The 21,650-nt window shown below is 39.7% G+C and overlaps 1 protein-coding gene across 5 annotated transcripts in view; it reads left to right on the forward strand.

Annotated features, from left to right (window-relative positions):
* col15a1b (collagen, type XV, alpha 1b) overlaps window positions 1-21,650 on the forward strand; it is a 57,050-nt gene that overhangs the window by 1,595 nt on the left and 33,805 nt on the right. For 4 of the 5 annotated variants that reach the window (XM_084370070.1, XM_084370073.1, XM_084370072.1 and 1 more), the window contains exon 1: window positions 19,942-20,638. The exons of the other annotated variant lie outside the window; for it this stretch is intronic. In XM_084370070.1, coding sequence (XP_084226196.1) covers window positions 20,242-20,638 — 397 coding nt within the window. In that variant the 5' untranslated portion in view covers window positions 19,942-20,241. Of the gene's footprint in view, window positions 1-19,941; window positions 20,639-21,650 lie in introns of those variants that run through there. 5 annotated transcript variants of the gene reach the window in all.

Here is a 21,650-nt window from a genome sequence, read left to right on the forward strand (position 1 = left end):
TCTTCCCAGGCCAAGGGCATTCCATATATAATTTTGAGATGTCTTCACAAGGTTTGTTTTTTTAAGCTTAAAACATTAAAAAGTCATCCAGAGATAGTGTTTTCAACCAACTCATTGTCAAGTTTCAGAAGACTAACTAAAGGATGCAGTAAAATAAAACATGCCAAAGAACTAAATTAAAATGTGATCCATTAATTAACAGTCTCTGATCACAATGGCTAGATTTGAATTTCATCACCCTCACAGATCCACATATTGTGGGTCAGTCCCCCTTTTCCTTTTTCACACCTCCATCTGTTGCTGTGGTTTTCATTTAGTCACTCCCTGCTGTGAGGCTCCTCTTATACAACTCTGTAGGAGAGAGATGGTTTGTTTGTTTGGCAATAGACCGGGCTTCCTCTGCCCTCTTTATCCTGTGTGTGTGTGTGTGTGTGTGTGTGTGTGTGTGTGTGTGTGTGTGTGTGTGTGTGTGTGTACAATGAGGCAGTTGGAAGTGGCATACACGTCAAACGCTACACCAGGGTGAGAAATGAAGTGTTTAGTTTGTATGGTAATGGTGTGAGGGGTTTCATCTGCACTGCACTTGCTGTTTGTGTGTTTGGGTCGCACTGAGCTTTGAAGTGGGATGTTGAGAACACACTTAATGTCAGCATGTGTAGGTATGCTGGTGGGACAATGACTCATTTTTTATTTTGATCATTTACAGAAAGAAAGAACTAATCCTGGCCCGGGTGTTTCTTGAGGATGCTGTGCCTGTTGTTGTTATTTATTGTTTATCACATTGTGGACTGCCACAGGCTTGATGGTTAGAGAGAGTGTCTTGTGACTATAAATCATATGTTCGAAACCCAAAACCAGCTTGGACTATTACAGTGTTCCGATTGACCCGAACAAAGAACAGAGTAGCTCAGATCAGCACACACAGAGGGAGTGTGACGTCATGCTGCAGACTGGAGTTGCCTCTCATGACAGATGAGATCGATCAATTAATGTTTGCCTCTCTAATAAGTGAATAACAACCTTTTCCTAAACTTAAGTTTTTCAGTTGCCTAACCCAACCATATTGTAACCATATTTTATTTGCTGTTACCATGATTTTCTCTAATCCTAACCCTACCATACAAGTTGCCATGTGCCAACATTATAGAATAATGCAAATATCTTAAAAAGATTGGTGCTAGATGTCAACAATTTCTTGTCAGTGAATGTAGTCTGGAGTCATTTAATTTCATGGTTCTTATTTGGAGATAGTGGATCACATTTTTCTCTTTTCACATTAAGCTGCTGCTTTTGAAAACCTTTTTGAACACACTATTCAGAGATCATGAATCTAAATCCTTCCATTTAGTCATTTCCCAATAATTTAGTAAGTATGGATAGCAATCTTTAAAAAAACAAAAACAAAAAAAAAACAATGAGAAAACATGAGTGTAAATGCACAGCTTTTTCATGCATTTTAATCATCTTTCTTTAGACTTAATCAGTATAGTGCGGCTTCTTTGTTAGCATCTAAATTTCCAGACACACTGCAGCTGAGAAAAGATATTTTATCTGTCTGTTTTCCACACTCCAAACTCCACCCTGTCCCCCCAAGAACACTCTTACTCCTGCCTCCAGGAAACTTCACTTTCCATTTACCGTTGGTTGAGTTGCTCTGAAAGGATTCCATGTTTAGCCAATATAAATGATTATGAGGTGAGCCCAGTTGGAGTCTGTTTGGGAGGAGCTATTCCTCTGTACAGTAGAACATAGTCACATTATTCTACCGTTGACAGTTGATTATGGTTTAGATCCATAATATGAGCCATATTTTGCTTTGCTTAGTTGTTGAATGTTTGCTCTATGAACCATATACAACTGAAGAAAACAAGTATACTGCTGTGAGAATCATATTTTAGTTTTCTTTATTTCAGTTTTTGAACTGCTTTCACTCTTGACCTTATTTGGTGTCTGATGTTACTGGAATAAAACACCCACCAAACTCCCTTTAGTGTTTTATGAGTCCAAAAACCTGGCATGAAAGAGCCTCCACCTAAATGTCTTCAGTATATTAGAGGACTGAACACCCTGCCCTCGCTGCAGCGGCGTCCTGTCTGGAATGTGCTCATTCAGCCAGAGGGACTTTGATTTGAACACAGTTGGGCACAATGGGCCAACTGTAAAAGGTGTCATTGCTGTATGTGTGCAACGGTCAGCTCTATGGGATTTTGATGAGGAAAAAAGAAGTCAGTGGAAACTACAAAAATAAGAATGGTTGTTTCTTTAAGGGTCTTATGACTTTTCCGTTGTGTTTTCCATGATGTGATGCTCACTGAGATGATGCAGTTCTTTACCCTCGGTTCCCATTACAGTATAGAGGAAAAGAGACTGTGCTTGGTTTGTTAAAGAGGAGAGAAAAGGCTGTTGTTGTTGCAGAGAAAGTTAAACTAACATCAGAATTATTAGATTGACTTGATTATTTTTCATTGCTCTTACTGTAAGAGTTTTTAAAAAGGAAACATTGGCATGTCACTGGTTTTCTGTTGTTGTTTGGGTACACCGTTTGCATGGTTACTGTTTAAAAAGGTCATGAATCATGAATCATTATCTTTGTTGATGCTTTCTATGCTTTTGGGCAACAAACACACAAAGACAGTCTTTTTACTGAGAGGGAATTGAAAACTTCATGTTCCTGAGGAGAGTGTTAACAGACTACATTTCTACTGTTCTACATGTGGAGTCGTAGTCTGGTTCTTGGAGGAAGGTCAAGCGCTGAGCATGCCATATCAGTCGGTTATGGTGTTTAAAGATTGTAAAGCAAGTTTCAAGCTTTATTTATTGTCTACACAAAGTTGTACAATGAAATGTAAAAGAAATGTAAGTCTCTTTATGCTACACAAGAAAAAAAAATATTATAGTGGAGTGTTGAGGACGAAATGAGGAGTCTCACAGTTGGGGAATGAAGCTACTTTGTAGTCTGGTGGTACAGCAGTGGATACTTCTGTGTCTTTTGCTAGATGGTAGCAGGGTGAACAGACTGTGGCTGGGGTGGGTGTTGTCTTTTAGTATCCTAATATGCAGACATCTCACCTGACCGATGTCGCCGATGTTCTGTAGATGGTTACCAGTGATGTTCTTGGCGGTTTTAATCACCTGCTGTAGAGCCTTGTGATGTTTCCAATCAGGATGTTTTCGATTGGTCCAGAATCTTATAAAAGTTAACCAGAATCTGGCTCCGGAATTCATCCTTCTTAAGTTTCCGCAGGAAGTAGAGCCTTTTCTGTGATTTCTTTAACCAGGGTAGGGATGTGTGATGACCAAGATTCTCTGTGATGTTGATTCCCAGGAACCTAAAACTGTTCATGTGCTCCATCTCAGCCCCCCTGATGTAGACAGGGGTGTGTCTTTGCGTTTGTGCTTTTTCTAACAATCAGCTCCATGGTTTTGCTGACGTTGAGCAGCAGACTGTTCTCTGTGCACCACTCTGCAAGATTGTTGATGTCCCTCAATATGAACTATCATTGTGGTGTCGTCCGCATACTTCACACTAGAATTCTCTCTATGTCTGTGAGTGCAGTCATGGGTGTACAGTGTTAACAGGAGGAGGCTGAGCACATAACCCTGGGGGGCTCCGGTGTTGAGCACTAATGTAGAGGAGGTTTGACTGCCACTCCGTACTCTCTGGGGTCTGATTGTGAGGAAGTCCAATGTCTAGTGTTGTCCTCAAACACAGTGTGTAAAGTTCCAATCATCTTTAATGGAAGAGACTGTGTTGAATACTGAGCTGAAGTCAACAAACAGATTTTTGATGCAGGTGAAGTAGCATCAATAATCAAGGGAAATTATAAAGTTAAATGTCTGATGCAGCCTGAAGCTGACAAATTAATTATTTCATTTAAATAGTATTTCACCACAAAAGTCCTTTGTCTCCTTCGGACAACCACACAGTTACCTTTCACAGTTCACAGAAGAAGAAAAGGATCTTCTTTAGTTTGATTCAGTCTTGTCTTGCACTGCTGCTTAGCCCATGGAGTGTTTTGGCTACTGACACACAGGGAGAGAGGAGACACAGCTCTGTATGGTGAGGTGAGTGAGTGTGTCTTTCTTCTTCTGACACACTCTAACACACAATCTCACACAAACTCTAGCCCACAATCATTTTCAGCATCTAGCCGCCGTCTACTGATGAAAGTGAGATTGGAGAGCTATTGAGCTGGCCAGTCATTAGCTGGCAGACTGACAATAATAACCTGACCTTGTTTCATATTATGTAAGGTTGTTATTTTACACTGTTTGCTTTGTCGCTTTAATTTTTCCCTACCTGTCTGACTTAACATTAGGAGCAGTTTTACATAAACGAAAAACAGAACCAGGTCAGGAATTAAAATGAACTTTGAACTGAGACCAGCTTTAATCTGTGTGTTGTTAAGTGCCCTACCCTTACATTTTAGAAGTTTGCCATGCTGGTTACTTTACTCACAATGTGACAAGAAAACTGGCAACAAAATTATGTTTATCTAACAAAACCAAAACCTCGTTAGATCTGGATAAAGCCTGATAATAATTGCCTTTTGACGTCAGTCCTATCCTATCACGTAAAAAAAAAAAAAAGTGAGATGTGGACAGCAATGCAGAGGTCTGAAACCAGGTCAATCTTACTCATTCTGAAATAACCTTCAATAACCTCCTATGTTTTAAGGGAAGGTTTGAAAGCACACTGTTCTTCTGTCTGTGTGTTTATGCTCAGGCATGCTTTTGCATATTTGGGTCTGTGGCGACTGAAATTATGGCCATTTGGCTGTTTGCAGATGGAGAGTGCCACACAAACACACGCACATCAACGTTCTCTCCCTTTAAGGACAAATCTCTCTGTCAAAGCACTAAATTGCTACAAGTGAGTGGTGATTTCCTTTCTCCAAAACTGCCCTACTTTGATAGAAGCCCTGCACCCATCAGGTTTCTGTGTTTTGACATTCTGTGCCACAGCTGCCCTTTTATTATTTACTGTGGATTAGACACGGCAGCTCAAATCCTTCTCCTTCACTTAGCCTCTGTCCTCTTCTGAGGCTGTGTGGATGAGCTGCTGAGTGCCAGCTCTTTAATCTCTGTTTACGTTGTCCTCGCTGAGTCAGCTGACCATACCTGTGAAAATGCATGGGGAGAAAGATGTTGCTCAAACATTAACAGCAATGATCATAACTCAAAAACAGGACTGTGCAGCAAATTTGCTTGCCATGCATGTGTCAAAGCCTGTACAGGCTTCATCACACTTCTGGTAACACTTTATTTGAGGGATGTGCAAGACTGACATGACACTATATACACCATGTCAACTGAGACAGTCTGAAGACAGGGAATAACAGTATGAAGGTGGTTTTCTTGCCGAGTTGCCAAGGGCTGTGTCAGATAATAGGGGAACTCACTCCTTGGCTAACCTTGCTAACTAGCCAACAGCAGCTAGCAGCAGTTACTGGTTAGTTTACTAAATTGCAAAAAGTAAAATTCCCTCTCTCAAGCTGGCCTTCTAACATTTAATAACATCTTAATGCAAAGTCAAAATAGTACCAAGTCAAGAAAATTATTCATGACACAGTTACAAACATGGAACAAACATTACGTACATGGACATTAATGACAAGTCTAAATTGTAGTGCTGTAGATCAGGTCAAGAAAAATATAAATTACACATTATAATGGACCAACTACACATGGCAGTTGGACCTGCTATGACATGTTTAGGACAGGTTATGTTTTCTTGGTTAATGTGAAGTTGTCACAACAAAGATAACTCAAATAAAGTCAACATTGCATTAACAGTGACATAACTGATTAAACGGCACTTAATGACAGCAGTCATAAATGACTCCTTTATGTTCATGACAGTTGTCATGTGAGTCTTATGCACACCCCTTCAGTCAATTTTACACACCACACTGAAATTTATGAGTGAGCTAAAGCTTGTTACACATGCTTGCAAATGAATGACATTACAATTTACAACACTCAGAATCCTAAAACTAAACTAAGCGTTAATTGTAAAGACTTGATTTCTGTGGAGTTCACGCCACTTTTATTTGTGGAAAATATCAGTAATGTGAGGTTTTATAGAAAGAATATTCCTTTGCCTCCCACTAAGCAGCCCTGCCACTTCCAAAAATCTGTTTGCAGATAAATTGGACGATTTTTTAGTCAATTAAATGTTTTTACTGTTATTAACTGACCACTATGAGCTGATAAATGTCCCAGATTGTTTAAGGTTAGAGGGAAAACGTTTTTTGTTTTTTTTTGTTTTTTTAATGTAACCATGTATTTCAAGAAGTTGGAATAGTCTGAAGTAGCAGTTTTACACCTCAGTCTAGTGTACATTGTACTTGTATATCCCCAGCTAGACTGCCCTATAACAAAGTCTCAACATACTGCACAGCATTTAACTTGTGCATTTGTGAACAATAGGGAATTTTGTGGGGCGGCTTCAGTGGGTGGATGTCATTCAATAGATGGTACTCTGCCAGGGGGACTGTGGAGCCAACATGAGATAATATTTTCCTGTCACATTTTATCTGAAGGTTGTCTTTCATTCGAGCAGTCGGCATCAAATGTCCGCCACAATACACAATGTGGAGCACTTCCAGAAATACAAGGATGACATCATGGACCTGCAGGACTTCACTGTGCTCACAGACAAGGTCCAAAACTCTTAACAGTGCCATGAATGCTGTCGTTTGTCACTTCAAGGGTTTCCGTGTGGGAATCACACCTCACACAATGACAGTGGAGTGGATCGCATGTGTAAAAGAATTCCCCATTTCTGTCCCCCCCTTGGGCTTCATTAACATTCGTATTGGAGGAGGAGATGAGCCCATGCGAGAAGCTCCGAGGGGTTGTTTGCTGTGAGAACAACACTCGCAGCTGAGCAAACACCGCCAACACCCCATGCTCTCTCACACACACACAGACACACACTCAAAGTCATACAGTCAATGCCCTGTGTCTTATACATGCATAATCAAGACATAAGCGGATGTAAACAGTCCAGCAACTGGTATCTATGATACCACATATTTGGCGAAATTGATTAATGGACTGGAATGGCTCGGTTGATACAAACTCTGCCTGCCCTTTACTTTACTTTACATTTCTGTAATCACAAAGGATTTTTGTTAAAATACATGATTTATACCTGCAAGTGAGTTCTTTTGAAGACGTGTGTAATGAAGTTTACAGTATTTGTAGAAGCTTTTCTTTATTTCTTGAAAATGTGCTTTGAATTGTAAGTATGCCTCTGTTTCTGACACATTTACTAGTTTCCACGTGCTATAATGAAATCAGCCAAAGCTCTTGACAACATACTGTCTCCCAGTTCTGCAAAAAATGTTACAATACTACAATATTCTTGATAAGTTGTGACTTTTATTATAAGTTTAGTAAGTCTGTATAATGTCATAGGACCATACATTTATTATACTGTTGTGTATAACACAGTTGTTGTCCAGTATGTTCATGGCAACTGTGTTAACCCTTTCATACATGGTGTACACTACTGTGGACCGATATTTGGTAGCTGTTTTAAGTTGGAGTACCACGTCCCAATCACCAGGTGGTGGACCCCCAAGGCCTTGTCCACACTTGCATTTAATATTATCTATTTGTCTCTTTGTTATTTTAGAGACAAATAGATAATTATTTTGAGATTACCTCTGATTACCTCTGGAATCCTTGTTAAATCATGCTATATTAAAAAAAACAGACAGGTAAAGATATTTTTCAGCTAAATAAGATTTAATAAATGCTTTTCGTCAGAATTTAATAACATTTTTCTCATACATTTATTTCAGTGACTCAAAATACATCTATCCACTTCAGTGGATACTGTTTTTTGCCTTATATTGTGTGTGTGTTTTTTTAAATGGTTCTCTAATTTACCCTTGAATAGTTAAATTGAACAGTAACGTTAAGTCTTCAGATTTTTTCCAAATATAGGCCTATGGTATATTGCATTCGGTGCATGAGGTCCATTGGAGTGGACAGGTGTATTTTTTGTTACAAAACAAAAAATATTGTTATAAAAGTATTTCTAAAATCTTTTATTTAGTTGAAAAATACAATTTTTATCCAGTTTAACAGCTATTCCTGAATCACTTTTTATACAGCTGATGCATGATGCAGGCGACATTCAAACAACTCTTTCAAAACATTATCACTTTGTGATTTAATAATTCAATTATTATTAATTTAGTAATTACTTTAATTAAAAGTATAAAGTTTGCAGAGATTTTGAAAAAACGATGACAAATGACGAATAGGAAATGGGGTCATAGAGGAGACTTGGCACCAAGTCAGACCAAATTCTCGCCACTGAGGTCAGTTCAGTCTTCCTTGTCTGTCTGTCTGTCTCTCTGTCTGTCTGCCAGTCCCGCTTATCTCAGCAGGCACTAGCTCTTTGAACAAAAACCCATAGCTGAGCTGCACCCTAGATGACCTCTTTCTGTCTCTGTCTCTGATTGTGTATTTCAGGGGAAGAAGTGAGAGGATAGCGGGGGGTTTGTGGGGGGGAGCAGGATGGGGTGAAAGCCATGGTCACTTGATGTAATGGAAACTGTCCCTCTGCAGATGTCCACCTCTGACCTCCTAACAACTCCAAACAATGCATTCTTTTACCAGAAATATGTTGTAGGCCTTATAGTGTGGCACTGAGTGAACTTGTGGGTGTGTGTGTAATGTTTGTGCATGTGTGCGTGTTCGAAGTCAGAAGTTCATCTGTAGCACTAGCTGAGTCAGTTGATTATTGTCTTAATAACCTGAGGATTGGCAGGAAGCCTGCAAACCACTAAACCAATCAGCTCTCGTGTTGCAGAGCGCGTGCTGTAATCACATGTCACTTACCTTCAGACTGATTTAAAGGAGCACTATGTAGTTTTGGGGAAGAAATTTTAATCATAATTTTAATCCCTGCCTAAACAAACTAAATACACAAACTCTCTGTTTTCATGACTGAATAATCTGAATAAACAAACTGACTTCACAATTTCAAACTGAGGCTGACCCTGCCACCTTTCTAGCTTCAAAACAGTGTTCTGAGACCTTATTTTCCTCTGAGAACAGCTTGTTTATTCATTGATGGAAAAAATAAATATATCTGAGTTTGTATTATTATTTCAGTAATATTGCAGATATTAACATTCTGAGTTTTAATTTATTTTCCAAAATTACATTGTGCTCCTTTAACTTCAGTTTCTGACAAAAGATTATAAATTAGATTTTTAATGGCCAATAACAATCGCCAGTTTACTTTCAGGATATTAAAATTGACTTTAAAGCTGCAAAAGTTGCTTTATTTATATTAACAATGGATTAAATGACTTTGTATAATATGAAAATTGTCGCTCATAGTGAGAACCCAATAGAAAATGATCCCCCAACTCTGTATTTCTTCTCAGCTTTATAGAACATTTTAGCATCTTGTAGCTCCTTGTTTTGTTTTTTCATGGTGAAGCATTTAGCAATTAGCCAGATATTTGTTTCTCAGGCGTTTTCACAGAAACACAGCTAAAAGGAGAGTAATGCAGTGACAGTACCTGCCAAAGTACTCAACTCTGTCTGACTGGGAGCTCCCAGTCAACAAGTACAATTAAGATATCCGAGATGACCAGTTTACCAGTTTGACAACAGGGAATACAGTACTAAGGTGGTTTGGTTGCCAGGTTTTGCTCTTGGCCTAATGTTAATCAGCTAATAGGACTGCCAATCGCTAGCTGACTGGCTAAACGGGCAAGTGGTAACTGTCTAACTGCAGGTAAATTGTGTAAAAGCCCTCGGTACTGGACTCCCTGTTGTCAAACTGGCTGCAGTTGGTCTCTGAGTTTGTTTTTTGGTCCCAACGCCATATAGTTAGCTGCTGTAAGTGCTTACTTGAGCAAAAAATTTAGCTATCCATGTTATGTTGGCCCCATGACATCACTAATGTAACTGTCTGGATGCCTGTCCAGGTCATTATCTAAAAGTATCTTAATACAAGGGATGCACGCTTCCATGAAAAGCACACAGGGCATGAAGATAAGCAGTTTTCAGTACCACTTTCCTGATATGCTTACTGACACAGTCAGTTCAAACTGGTGCTCTGCTGCCAGTACTACATGTACAACAAGTAGATAAAACAGTTTATGAATACATATCATTCTGGCTAATAGCTGTCTGCTATCAGTGAGCACAGGTCTGGTTTATAATGTGGTTATTTGATAGGATCAAGCCAGCACACAGTATAACACGACTTGTCATTCAGCACAATGCAATCTTATTTCTACTTATACACGCTCTGTTGGCTGTAAATGGGAGCTCTGACTGACTGACACACACACACACACACACTCACACACACACGTACGCGCACTCACAAATGTGTGGCTAAATCCAGCAAACACATTTCCTCAAATATAAGACAAGCTCCTGACAAGAGAAACTCAACTCAAACATCAAAGTTTTGTTCGGTAGCATCCATGTCTTTGGTTACTTTTTGTGTGTGTCTGGGTGTGTGTGGGCAGGTCAGTTGTTTGGGTTAATCCTGCCCTGGGGTCTTACTCTGCTTCTGATAACCTCTCTGACTCCCAAGTTTTCTTTTCTCCTCTTATTATTATCTTTCCTCTTTTCTTTTCTTGTCCTCTGTTCTAAAGAAGTATCTGCCTCTTTTCTCTGCCCCTCCTCCCCCTCTGTTCCCATCTTTAAGATTAGTTTGTGATTGAAAAAAGGTAACGCCTGCACACTTACCCCATGACACAAAAGTGTAATAAAGACAACATTGAGATTGACAGAAATTAATTGGTAAAAAAAGACTTTAAAAGGCATATTAACAACTAGCTCTACTACTATGACAGAGGTGATACTGATGGTGGTTAACACTGTTCCTGATATTTCTGCTTTCATTAAAACCACTGGTCCTCCTGCCGATGACCATGATCGTTATATTTCCGCAAACTGTTATGTTTTGGCCATAGCAATCTTTCCTTTGCCCGCAGGTAGTTCCTTTGTCTTCACCGAGGCTGGAGGTTGAGCTAGAGGTTCAAAGGGTGTCAGAGTGTGTGACTGTGTGTGTGTGTGTCATTATGGACGTCTACGCATGTGCACATCATCTCTGACATTCCAAGCATTTTTTTGTCTCCCACCTGCCGTCTTGGACACAAAAGGGGATTCGATCAGACAGACAGATCCCGTCCCTCTCATGCAAAGGTCGCTGAACCCTGACAGCGTGCAGACCCACAGACAGAAAGTGCTGCTGCCCCTCAGTGATGTGGATGTAAACTACACGCTGGGAAAACCAAGATCTCCATTCGACAAATCATATAAAGAACTAAGAACTAGAACTTTTAAACTAATGAGCACAATAACAAATCTGTGAATTTACCTTAAAATTATTAGTGTCAGTGTAGAAAGGTTGAAACAGAGCCTAATCTTTGAATAAGCTTTGGTTGATACATCATCCATTAATCCATGCTCACCTCAGATTTTAGTTGCTGATATCTTCCTTCTTCATTCTGTCACCAGACAGTTCAATTTATTATTTTTCTCCCTCTATTCTTTAATTTAGTCCTATAAGTCAGTCACAGAACACATCAGAATCTCAGACAAGTATTTACAATGTTTTACTGAAGCAGTTGGGTTAAAGAAGCAACCACTTCTAAAATGACTTCATTCTGTTTTTGGCCAATTTGTAAGGAGGACTGAAACTTCCAAAATCTAAAACAAATACAGAAATAGAAATACATAAATAAATATATTTAGTAAATAAATAGTTTAATTACTAAAAAGGTACATAAATACAGAGGCAAATAATGCAGAGGTATCAATTTATGTCACATTAATTGTCATTTTAATTAATAACATTGATTTTCAATAATATTTTTGCTGCATTTAATGCCATACTGTTTATTTATTTATTTATTTATTTATTATTTTGGCACTTACACAATTGTGTATGTAGCATTGGACTCATTAACACATTAAGTTAATTTAGGCACAGAAATACTGTGTATAGTAAACAGATTAGGGTAAAGATATCTAAGGACAGAACATAATAGTACTGAGTTGACCAGAGCCCGCCTCTGCATAATACCCCTTATAATCCTCTCCCTTTACTCTCAAGCCCACCCCCTCCACCGACACACCCGTCTTGCTAGCCTTCCCTTACTCGTTTGCTGTCTTTATTGGTCATGTTTTTGATGCATATACGTGGCTTTATTGGCTGAATTTGACTAAATGTGAATAATGACTCACCTGATGATAGTGTTTGTTTTTAATGGCAGAAAGGCCTTTTCTTGGCTGCTCTTTCCAATAAGAGCTTATAAAAGTACTCCAACATTTCCTGACAGAACATGGCCTAGAAATATGAAATGAAAACACATCGTAGGAGGAGCGGAAGAGGGGGGGAGAGAGGGAGGGGGAGTTGCATGAGAAAAACAGCTTTGCAACACAGGCTTCATTGATTACTTGCCTGGTGGCTACAAGTGTGTGTGTGTGAGAGAGGGTGTCTCAAAATGTGCATGTGTGGTATACCATTACCTGAGAACAGGTCCTCTCTGTTGACCCTTGCAGCCCGCCTACCCCAATTTTCAGGCTTCAGGGTTGGTTAAGAGGACGTGTCAATCAAACCAACTGGGTAATAGTAAATATACTGAAGAGTCACACATACACAAAGGCAAAAAGAACGTAAAAAGCCCCTTTGAGTGGCACAGTTGATGTTTAAAGATGCGTCTTAAAGATGAATGTCCAGAGCTGAACGCTGTTGTTCATCAATTGGTCATTGGTGGCATTTTTGTATGCAAATTATAGCATTATCAAAACATTGTGAGCATCTGTAGTGTGTTAGAAAAGAGTTCTTGTGTTGTTCTGGCACAAAAGTACCCTCCAGCGGGCCAAAAAGCCCTTTCGCTCTAATTATTATCTAAGTGGACCAACTTGTACACTCAAAAGCACACGTAGGAACACACGGAAACAAGAATAAACACTCTAAATGACCATCTTGGGCATTAGTTAGTCAGACTGCTACAGAAATACCATCAGCTCAGACTAGTTGGCCATTGTTTCTTTTATCTTACTTTATTTGTCTTTCCTGCAGATTAATTTGGCACAGAAGCTCATATGGATAAATTCTGCAGGACTATTTTAAACAAGTTAAATATTTTTATCATGCGCACAGCCCTATTGTGAGCTCAAGTGCCATTTCATCGACACTAATACTTGGAAAGATTTCTTTGACAACAAGTTTTTCATACAAGACAGTGACCTGTAAAATTTTAGGTTTGGATTTGGTCAAGCTTGCATTCATACAAATATCACCGTCCACCCATTGTCACTACATCACTTTTATCTATCTATCTTGACTTCTTTGTTCTCTTGTAAACTAGTTGTCAGGCACTCTCAGTCCCAGCAGGTGGTGTTGAGGTGTTGTAACTGGTTCTGGATGCTATTAGCCTGGTAGTTTATATCCTCCGCCAAGGAAGTTATGATTTCAACTGTGTCTGTTTTGTTACTCAGCAGGATTACACAGAAACTAAACAGAACAGATTTCCATGAAACATGGATGGAGGATGATTCTCAGCCCAGAATAGACCCCATTAATATTTGGTGCGGATCTGGATAAAGGGACAGATGCAGGAATTGTTTCTAACTTACTTTAACATTGGGAGATTTTCAACTTTTTGTTAATTTCTCAGAGAATAATGCATGGGTCTGTATAAAAAATGAAGGCCTGTTCAGGCAGCTGGGATCTACAGTATGAGTGAGTACAATTTGTTGCAGATCCTAGATCTGGTGAGTTTCAATAATGGTTAAGCATTTATGGGTGGTTTAAAATTTAGTGTGATACAGGGCTATAGAGTTTGACATTGGATAAGAGTTGATTGAATTCAAATTTTTTTAATTATTGAATTTAAATGTTTTGGGCCTTGGTGGATGTATGTGCTCTACTGTGTGCCATTCTAGTTGGTTATTTTGACAGTGAATATACTTAAGATTGGCCTCAAACCAATTTGTAATCTTATTTATTTTCCTTCTAAACACAAAGATGTTCATACACCTAATATTCTTATTTCGCTGTGCTACTACACATTATTTCAATGAACCCCCTGACACTGCCGAAGTATCCCCCCTGGGGTACTAATTACTGGTTCAGAGCACATGATTTAATGAAATTAAAAACGTTGGTCTGGTGAATGATTGCTTGACTAGATTGACCTAGAAATGTACATTACATGCAGATCCTTTTTTGGTAGTTTCTATTGAGGGAACATGACTGAACCACAGGCTGTGTGTGGTTTGATCTATTCTTCCCTGTGATCTGCCTGCATTCCTGTTTATGGCCACTAGGTGGTGGCAGAGTGCTTGTATGTGTGAACAAGGCTGTGTTACAGGTTCTTTTTCAATTGTCCTGCATTAATGTGTCCACTTCATTGTCCTGCTCTGAAGTTACAGTGAGTAATAAGCTGAGATTCCTGTTTAGAGCTAAAAATCCCTGGTAAGCCTGTCTATAGGACATATTTCAGATAATAATGTGATCTATGACATTATCCAAAGCAGTTAGCAGCATTTGACTGATTTAAGAATTCATATACTTTGAGTCATAATGTCACATGGTGATCATGTGATTTCCCATCTGTCTTCTGAGGCCACTTAAATCATTATTTCTGTGAATAAATTCATAGGATCACCGTGCTATAGGCTTTGACAGTAAACCAATTAGACTTTATTGTTGGGATGGTTGCTAGGTAGAGCGGGAAGTGAGAGAGAGGTGAAGGGTGAAGGGGTTACTCTTCCTGGAATCCAGAGGCCCCTAAATGGGGTCACCATGTATAGAAAAACGAGGGTCTGAAAACACTCATAAGAATGTGGCAGCTTTTCTCCAGATACTGCACATGAATGTGTCCATGTTGTTTTTATGTTGACACCATAATGCCTGATAGAGGCCATGTTAACCATCCCTTACATCCTTTCAGTGTATTCATACCATTGAATACGGCCACTGGTACCAGTCTAGTAGGTGACAGCTAAGTAACCTCTAAACAACAACTTTTACCTTGTAGAGCCAAATGAATACTTTTTCTACAAGTAATTCAAGGAACTTTTAACTTTCACCTGGTTATAAAAACAGTTTCAATTTAATACTGATGCCTCTGTATGACCTACATGAGCAAACAAGACCATCAGCAATATGTAAGAATTTGCCACCTGTGGAATTCATACTCATTACTATTATTCATACTACAAATGAATAGGGGGAAGCATGTCATCAGCGTAACCACGAAGAACTGCTAACTTTAGCTACTGTTAGCTAGTTAGCTTAGTTAGCTCAGTTAGCGGTGCAGCTAGCAGTCCATATTTGGAGCTTGGATCACTGGGGAAGTGTTGCTGTTGTTTACACCACTAGGACAGGAGGTTTGGATTGCCAGGAGGAGGAGATTTCATGGTCGGGATGAGGCGGACCCACTGGGCAAAGTTTGCGGTTGATCTGTTGATCATTTTAATACATTTTTGATTGTTTCAAGCTAAAATTCATACATATTGTGCCTTTAAAGCCTGTCCCCATTTCAGATTCTGACTTATGCGGATCAGATAACCAGAGGAAAGAAGCTGCTCTATAGTCTGGTGGTACGGCACTAAAACGGTTAATTTTGTTGTCCAAAGGGACTGCCAGAGTCAACCAAAAAGTTCCTTGTAGTAGCTTTAAGGAAAGTAAAATTTTACATTTGTTACAAGTTTTACACATTGAAAGCACAACTGTAGTAGTAGAAGTAGACATAATCCAAAACTATGTTGATGAAGGTTCTCAGTCATCCAGGTCAAGGTGATATTAAGTGCTGTGTCATAGGCAACTGGATGTTTCACCTCTCTTCAGTTCTAATCCAAAACTATGTAAGTATTGATTGGTCAGTTTTGATATTATTTAAAAAATTACTTGATTTACTTTTACTTTAGATTGTTACTGCTATTTTGAAACCATTATTTTTGCAAGGTTGCTTGTAGTGACAAGTCTGCATAGACTTTTCACCTAACTCTGCAGTTCCCCTCAACTACACAGTGCTTTTCAGTCTTTTAGCTCAGCTTTACTGTTGTGGCTCACTCGCACTGCTCTCACAAACCAGCTGTAGCAGAAACTGTTTTTAGCAATGACAAATCCACTGACTGATACCTGCCCAGCAGACATACAAAATTAGCACCTAGCTGGTAAACAAAGTGGAGCACTGAACTATGGTGAGTTATGGCACCACATATTCTTCTCAGAAGTTGTCAGACACATAAACAGAGCCAAAAGGAGGGTGAATATGGGACTCCATGTTTGCTGGTTGTGTTAATAGGACACTGTGCGCTAACAAACTTGCCACAACAGCTTTATGAGGTGGTAATATGGTATTGCCATGTTTACAGCTTTTTCTGCTGCTCCCAAGTGGCTAAAAACGTAATGAATCCTGCTTTAAAGACATTTTTTTGGCCATGTATAAAACAAGCGTAATTGCTAGCTATTATATTCAGAAAAGATGCCCTCAGATCACCTCAGGTTAATTAGGCCCTGAGAAGGGTCAGTGGCTGGTAGGAGGTTGATTATACAGTATATATGTAGGATGCTGTTATGGATCATCAGCGTTCGCCACAGTCCGTCCCTTCCCATCCCCGTTTCTCTTCCTGACCCCCTCTAACCCATCTTCACCCCATCCCATTCCACACCCCCTTTCTGTGGCTAATCCATGACTAATCAAGCTTCTCCCCCTGGGGGGTTTCCTCCCTCACCCTCTCTTTAAATCTTAAACCTATCATCTGCTCCATTAGAGACCACCCTACCCTTTTTCCTCCCCTCCAACTGTTTATGTAGTGTGTTCTGACCAGCATGGCTCCCAGGGTCTGATCAAATTCATGATTGCACCTACAGTGTGTCTGTGCAACAGTAAAAGTATATCAATAGTTTTTTTTTTTCCCCCTAAAGGGCCTAAATATGCCATATGCATTGGCTACGGGGGTCACTGATATCCTTGAATGCAGAGTTTATCTTTCAGCTTAACTAACAGTAGTCTTGTATTCAGATTAAGAACAACGATCAACAAGTCCTGATTAATCTCCAGAGAGCTGAGCAACCAGCAAACAATAACAGTGTGTGTGTAGTCAACAAGCCTACAGCTGAGAAAAGTGGGCCACAGCTGATCTTTTTGCTGTCAACAACCAATCAGATTTCCTCTCGCACCAGCCACACTTCGATAATTTCAACCCTCAGTCGCAGCATGAATAGCGTGTTACACGTAATAACTGTGTGGGATGCTCTGATTGCATCTCTGTGGTGGTTTTGTTTTGCTACAAGGGATTCAAAACAGCAAGTCATGAATTGTTGATGCTGTGCGAGGATTGGCTGTCATATTTCGTTTTAATGAGTGACACGAGTATTTAGCAATATTTGAAAATATGCAGTGAAATCTTATTTTAAAAAATGCCAAGGTAACAAAAAATGTGCTTTTCTCCCTGTGCCAATTTCCCCAGCTAAGAGTTTTTCAAAAACACATATTTTTCCTCTTACCTGTAGCACTATTCATCCATCTAGATTGTTTTGGTGTTAGTTGCCAAGTTAGATATCAGCCATAGAGACGTCTGCCTGCAATGCAAACAACGGTTTGTATATATGTTTATATGATTAGTTTTTAACAGTTAGTGCAAATCTTTTTTCCTTGTATATTTCTTACTTGAATCTTGCTCGCCGCAGTAGTAGGTGTTCGAGGTGGTCGGGCTTACACTGATTACATTACTTTCCCACCGCCTCCACTGTCATTTTCCTTTTTAAAAAACCAAGAGTCCGATGACAGAGGCTATTATTACAAACTGCTGGAGGCAGCTCTTCATCTTAAAACCCCTGTTCCATTACTCCCACAGACTAAAAAATACTTCCCAAACATATTTAAAATGGATCCACTGTCAACAAATGCCGAAAAATTATTTTGTTTTGCTCTGCAGTCCTTCCTGTAGACACATCTTTGAGGAACGACAGCGGTGCTAACTAAACACAGTGCATTTCCTGTGACGAGTCTACTTCAAAATAAAAGTCAACTCGCTTGTTTGTAAATAGAATTGTGTTTTTATTTCAATTGCATATGAAGTTGTAGTTTAAATAAGGGTGAAACAACAAAAAAATAATTAAATAAATAACAATTATTATTATATATTGCCTAAGCAGATAGTGCTGACTTCACCAGTATCACCTGATGTCATTATCTCTCCACACACAAATAAACCCTTGCGGTTTGGGATTGATTCCTGTAATTGGGTTAGGCTTTATCTGAACCCAAAACAAACTTCTTTTGAAGTGAAAAAGGACGGATGGTTTCAGGCGTCTTGCCACCAATGTTTTCCTCGAGAAGTGTAGTATTATACTGAATTAAACCATGATCCTGAACAAACACCTCCACTCAATGATCCTCAGCAGCAGTCCAACCGTCATCCTGGACCTCGGCAAACATTTAGAGAAGCACAATACAACAGAACAGGCATCCCTTTGTCATCAGCAACATGGGGCCTCTCTCCCTCTCTCCATGATCAGTGAGCTGCAGCAGAGAGAAGTCCACACTTTGAAAATGCTTCCATTCAACCTTTTGTATTTTTTGTTTTTTTTAATCTTTGATCTTAATTTTCAGTCAAAGGTATGGTTGACGTATATCAAGCATTGTTGATGAAGACTTGATCCAGCCATCATCATTAACCCCAGTTTGGCCATAATCATACTGATTAAGAAGAAGTTAGAGTGGTAGACATCAGCGTTCTCTAAAACCACAGTGATGAGTGAGTTTAGAGTGAGTTGTTGAGCGAAATGATAGTTTTTGTGTTTCTTAAAATTTTACAAAGGTAAATGATAATTGCACAATGAAACAGCTATTGAAAAATTGACACCATCAGCATGTCGAGAGGTTCCCTATAAACCTTGTTTTCACTTTGCTATTTCGTCCGCCACCGGTCACAAAATCTCCTAGGAAAACAAAAGTGGACTCATTCAGTTAGGCTGGCAGCCTGGCACCATCTCTGTCTGCTTTCACGTATCCAGTATAGACTCATGAATAAACTCATGTTTTGTCCTGTGTTGGAAGTTGCTGCTCTCAGGAAAAAACAGAAAAGATCCAGTTGTTCTCTGTGACAGCAGCATCTGTTTCCAATTTAATAAAAGAATGGATAGTAGCTCTGGTGACAGAAGAGTATCAGACCAAGGAGGAGAAAGAATAGTCATACTGATTGAAATCTCACAAATATCTACATATCTAAATATAAATGTATCAAGGGTAATAAATACATGGAAACAAAAGTCTAAGATACTGAATAAACATTTGATTAATAGTAAAATATCAGAGCAGTAAATCATTTCAATTGTTTATGGGACATGTCAAGAAATATCTCCAAACTCCAGTCACTGTACAGCCACTTGGTCAAGACAAATGACTGAGCTTCAGGTTTGTTTTGTCTCATGCCACTCATGACTCAAGTATTAGATGAGAAGACGATGGTTCTTTTTTAAATAAGTCATGCATGCCCCTCGAGGTGCTTTATTGTTGACATTTCAGCTGTAACGTCAGGTGAACAGGAGGCAGAGGCAGGCATAATTAACAAAGCTTTTGCACCTGCAGCATTATTAATAATGCACCTTATCCTAATCCTGTGTAAAGGTTGACATGCTTAACATGTGGCATGAGGGACAGACTGACAGATCACAAGTATGACCCAGAGAACACACACAAGAAGGGAAGAGAGGATAGAGAGGAAGGGAGGAGGTGGAGGAGGAAAAGCAGGAGGAGGAGGAGGAGGAGGAGGGTGTAGCGAACTAACTAACTCTCTAATCTGCCTGTCTGAGAGAAAATCAAGTCTGCTTTGCCGTAGAGTGCCAGAAGAGGGGGAGTCTGTAATTACACAGGGAGAGAGGAGGGGAGGGAGAGGAGAAAAAGAGAGAGATGTCAGGGAGTTACAAGCAGAGCAAGGGACAGAGAACGGACAGAGAAAGGGAGGACATAACGAGAGAGGAGAGGAAAAGAAAAGAAAGGAGAAGGAACAACGGACAGGACAGTGACAAGCTGACGGTTGTTCCTTGAATATTTTTATTTCCCTGGATCTCCTGGATTACTTTTACACACTTTGCAGGACTTTCCATGTGCATCCTGTCATAGCTGGAGCACCGTGTCTTGCCTGTTTGCACATGTGTAGTGTTTCATTGCCACAGTGAACAGGATTATTTGCACAGTTCATGCAAGACATAGTAAGAGGATGGGAGCCGTTCACCTCGCTCTTGCTGTCTTCCTCCTCCTCTCCTCTCCTGTACGAGCCCAGTGGTGGAGTTTCGTTTGGGCGAAACCTAAAACTAGCACCAGCTCTTCTCCTTCCACCATTCCTCCCTCCATCACACCTCCACCCATCACCTCCATGAGTCCTACTGACACCCCAGGGACAACAGAGTGGTTGGTAACGGAGAACGGAGTGGCAGAGAAAGCTCTGCAGGGTAACGCTCAGACAGAGGGGTCTGTGCTGACCCCCACACCCAGCCCAGGAGTATCAGTCTTTGGACACAGCACTGCAGAACCTGGGACGTTATCTCCAGAGGAGAACACAGGTGGACGCAGCAAAGCCAGGGCCCAATACAAACCACTGAAACACTGGAAAGGTGGTGAGTTTTAGGGATGTTAAAGAGAGGAGGCTTCCTTAATATTTTCACTTTAGGCTGCTTTCCCAGCTCTCTTAGAGCAAGAGAGAGTTAGACCAATAGTTCCAAACCATTTTGGCTTGTGACCCTTTAGAAAGCAATGTCTAAATGCAACCTGGTCTCATCAATCTGCAAAGTTGTACAAATATCAACAGCTTAATTGTGTGCTGTGCATACACAAAAGTCCAATTATGCGTGTAGGTCAAACACAAATTCTTCTCATTAGCTTCTGTGGAGATCAGATCCATTGTCAGGTGACCTTTGTCGTCATGGTATTAAAATTAAACGCATAACAGTCACAGTTTGGTTAGGTTTAGACATCAGAACTTCCGTAACTACGTAATGTAAAGTAGTGATGATGTTTTATACTTGACCTAAATCAAATACATTATGTCTATTAAAGGGGCTTCGTGAAATTGCTATGTTGTGCTGGAAGGCTTTATTGACGACTGAGGGAGACGGGGAAGGTCTCATTTTTCATGCCATGTTATAATCTGCTCACATATGGCCAATAAAAAAGGGATTAAACATGTAAATTGATACAAATTGTTACATGGAGCCTTTTTAAGTTACCGACATAAGTTAAAAGAAGTTGACACGAAAACGTGTAATCACAACATTGACATTATCAGCTGAGGTTGATATAGAAAACTTGTTAGCATACAGTTGCCTATTTATACATGCAAAAGACACAGACCAACATTACCATTGAGTCTGAGTTGTGATATACTGATTAGTGCGCCTTTAAGCCAGACACTTCAATTTGCGTCTTCACAAAAAAGTGCCCCCAAATGGAGGCAGAAAGCAATTTTAAATGTCGAAAACACTCATAGCAGCTGTCACTGTCGAATGCTTGTAAAAACAAATGTCAAGCAGGTAATTCTGCATAACTTTGAATGGTTTATGAATGGACACCCATATTGATGTGTGATTTAAGGGAAACTACAAGGAAAGACAGAGTTTTTGCTTTCCACCA

This window comes from Pagrus pagrus, assembly GCF_965226575.1.
Source record: "Pagrus pagrus genome assembly, chromosome: 12".
NCBI classification, from domain to species: domain Eukaryota; kingdom Metazoa; phylum Chordata; class Actinopteri; order Spariformes; family Sparidae; genus Pagrus; species Pagrus pagrus.